The sequence below is a fragment of the Carassius auratus genome, unplaced genomic scaffold (assembly GCF_003368295.1).
Source record: "Carassius auratus strain Wakin unplaced genomic scaffold, ASM336829v1 scaf_tig00214594, whole genome shotgun sequence".
In the NCBI taxonomy this organism is placed as follows: Eukaryota; Metazoa; Chordata; class Actinopteri; order Cypriniformes; family Cyprinidae; genus Carassius; species Carassius auratus.
The window spans coordinates 35,001-38,120 of NW_020527729.1; the positions used below are offsets into that span (position 1 = coordinate 35,001).

Genomic DNA, 3,120 nt, shown 5'->3' on the forward strand with positions numbered 1-3,120 from the left:
AAAGATTAAATCACTACACACTCAAACATCACAAGAATTTCTGTGTCTTCAAGAGCGTATTAGTGTTCTGTCATCTCACACATCTAATGATGGTTGTTCTTACCTCTTCATCGCCGTTGTTGTGTTCCTCTGACTTGGCTTTCTTCTTCTCTTCCTTTTTCTTCTTCTTGTCCTTGTCGAGCAGGATGTCATCCAGCCAGGCCAGATCATGCTGCGAGAAGATCAGGTCCAGAGTCTTCCTCACAACCATCAGGCCCAGAATCTGACAGAGGAAACGGTCACATGACAATAGGGCAAACAAACGGTATATAATTTGTATATCCAAATACAAATTGTGGTCTGAGAATCACATACTGTACGAGTGGATCTGATAAAAAAAAATCCAGGTTATATTTTAGCCCACATTAAAAAACAAAAACAACAATAAATGTAAAATAAATATTAGGCATAGAGAAAATATAGCCTATTTTAAGATCTTTTACTTTTTTTGCAGTATGGTATTTCTTTCATGAAGAGCATATTTCAACTTTTTTTTTTTTTTTACTTTCTAAATAAAATAAAATATTATGTATTGAGAAAATAAAGCATATTTTATAACTGTTAAGATGTAAAATACAATAAAAAGAATATTAAATAAAATAAGGCCAATTTAAGATCTTTTAGACTTTTTTTAAAGTATATGACATTATCTTCATAATAATTTTTTCAGAATAAAATTTTTATATTTTGCATTTGCAATAAAGCCTATTTTAAGATCTTTACTATTTTTCTTTTATTATTATTTTTTTTGCACTTTGGGAATGTTCATAAAAATTAAGCATATTTTAAAAATTTATTTTAGTTTTTGGAATATGACCTATCCATTTCTTAATAAGATTTACTTCTATACCACTTAAGTTTTGATTTGAAACACATTTCTAATGATTGGCCCAGAGTAGCAGAACTCGCACCATGACAGGGAAAAGGAAGGGCGACCACGGTGGACTTGAGGATCCAGAGGACGGCCAAACAGGTGATCTGCACCAGAGTGAAGAGATGCACGTGCCGCAGGGGGACGTGCCACAGGAAGACCAAATCAGGCTGGTGCTTGGCTGGCATGAAGAACAGCTTCATCCTCTCCCAAAACTGAACAAAACAGGAAAGTCTGGTGAAATCTACCAAAGGAAATATATTTATATAATAGTTCCAACTCTGTATTATTTTCTTTCTCTCACAAAAAGAGTTGGTACATAGTGCAAAACTACTTTTAAGGCCTTTTGGAGCTTGAGAAGTTAAATCATCATCCATCTTTGTTGTATGGAAATTAGCAACTCAGATATTCTCATTTTATGCTTCAAATAGAATCATGAAGGTGAGTAAATTATGGATTTTATTTTTATTTTTGAGAGAACCACTGTAAGTAAAAATTATAATTTGCTGAACATTTCCTCACCCTTGGGTCATCTAAGCTATAGATGAGTTTGTTTCTTCATCAGAACAGATTTGGAGAAATGTAGCACTGCATCTCTTGCTCACCAGTGGTTCCTTTGCAGTGAATGGGTGCCGTCAGAATGAGAGTCCAAACATCTAATAAAAACATCACAATAACCCAAACGTAACCCACACCACTCCAGTTCATCAGTTAATTTCTTGTGAAGTGAAAAGCTGCATGTTTATATGATTAAGAAACAAACTCATCATTAAGACATTTTTTACTTTAAACTGTTGCTTCTGGCCAAAAGATGAGTTCATAAACAATAATAATGCCTCCTCCAGTGAGAAAGCCCATGTCTCACATCAAAATCCACCCACATTTATGTTTAGGGCTGTTTTGAACTGGTTTCGCGGTGCATATTTCACTCCTTTTTCACCGGAGAAAGCAATATTATGGATAGTAAACTAATATTTTAGCCAGAAGCAATGGTATGAAATTAAAAACATCCCAATGATGGATTTGTTTAGCTTCACAAGACATAATTTGATGGACTGGAGTGGTGTGGTTTATTGTGGTGTTTTTATCAGCTGTTTGGACTCTCATTCTGACGGCACCCATTCACTGCAAAGGAACCATTGATGAGCAAGTGATGCAATGCTACATTTCTCCAAATCTGATGAAGAAACAAACTCATCTACATCTTGGAAGGCCTGAGGGTGAGTAATTTTCAGCATTTTTGGAAAATCTGAATCTAAATCTAAATCTGAACTACAGATTTACCTGAATGCCATGGAGAGAAGCGACGCCCATATACAGGAACACACCATACAACACAGGCATAGGGATGTACTGTGCAGAAATACACAACATGTTAGTTTCTGGAATGCAAAGTATGAGCATGATTTGATTCCAATACAGTAAAAGTGTTCAGAGTACCTGCAGTATTGGTGCGAGGAAGACAGAGACTCCAGTGAGGACGAACACCAGTATACCTGTGAGTCTCTGTTCCCTGCATTAAACACAAACATAATGCTCCTCACAATGACATGACAAAATACTTGTGCTAAATCCTACACAAAAGTCTGGTTTTGACTTACCGCACACCCTCTCCTGGAGCGCTGGACTCGCTCTCCATCTTCAGAGAGTCGATGTGGGCGATGGAAATAACTGTGGCTGCTACATACCACGGCAAACCCATGAAGGAGCAGACGGCCATGAGGATGCCCACCCAGAACAGGTTCAGATGATAACCACAACCTTTCTGCTCAGGTAAAACGGGAAGAAGAAATGTAACAGTGCTACATGGGACAGCATGCATATAACCTATTCAAGCTCTCCAGTATTGTGAAGGGTCCTCAAGGCTTTTCTATTAAAATCTATTTTAAAAAAAGCATATTTAAGATCTTTCTGATTTTTATTTTTTTATTTTTGCAGTGCGACATTACTTGAATGAAAATTTATCTTTTTTTTCTTCAAAACACAAACATAAAAGGTTTTTTTTATATGCAGTATGCAGTTGCCAGGGTGTCTTGTGTGAGAATGAGTGCCGCTGCAGAGTGTGACACTAAAACCTTTAGTTTGTTCTCTTTTCAGCTGATGATGACAGCTGTGATCTGCTGTCCATGAAGATGAGGATGGTGACCAGAAGAGCAGGTATAAAACTGGCCAGGCACATCCACCATGGGTTCTTCCCAAAAGGCATAACG

At 36.9% G+C, this 3,120-nt stretch overlaps 1 protein-coding gene across 1 annotated transcript in view; it reads left to right on the forward strand.

Moving 5' to 3' along the window:
* The window catches only part of LOC113092449 (tubulin alpha-8 chain-like), an 11,395-nt gene extending 10,420 nt beyond the window's left edge, over positions 1 to 975 (forward strand). Inside the window, exons 6-7 of the mRNA XM_026258048.1 lie at positions 185 to 304; positions 934 to 975. Coding sequence (XP_026113833.1) covers positions 185 to 304; positions 934 to 938 — 125 coding nt within the window. The 3' untranslated portion in view covers positions 939 to 975. The remainder of the gene's footprint in view (positions 1 to 184; positions 305 to 933) is intronic.
* Positions 976 to 3,120: the final 2,145 nt, after the last annotated feature.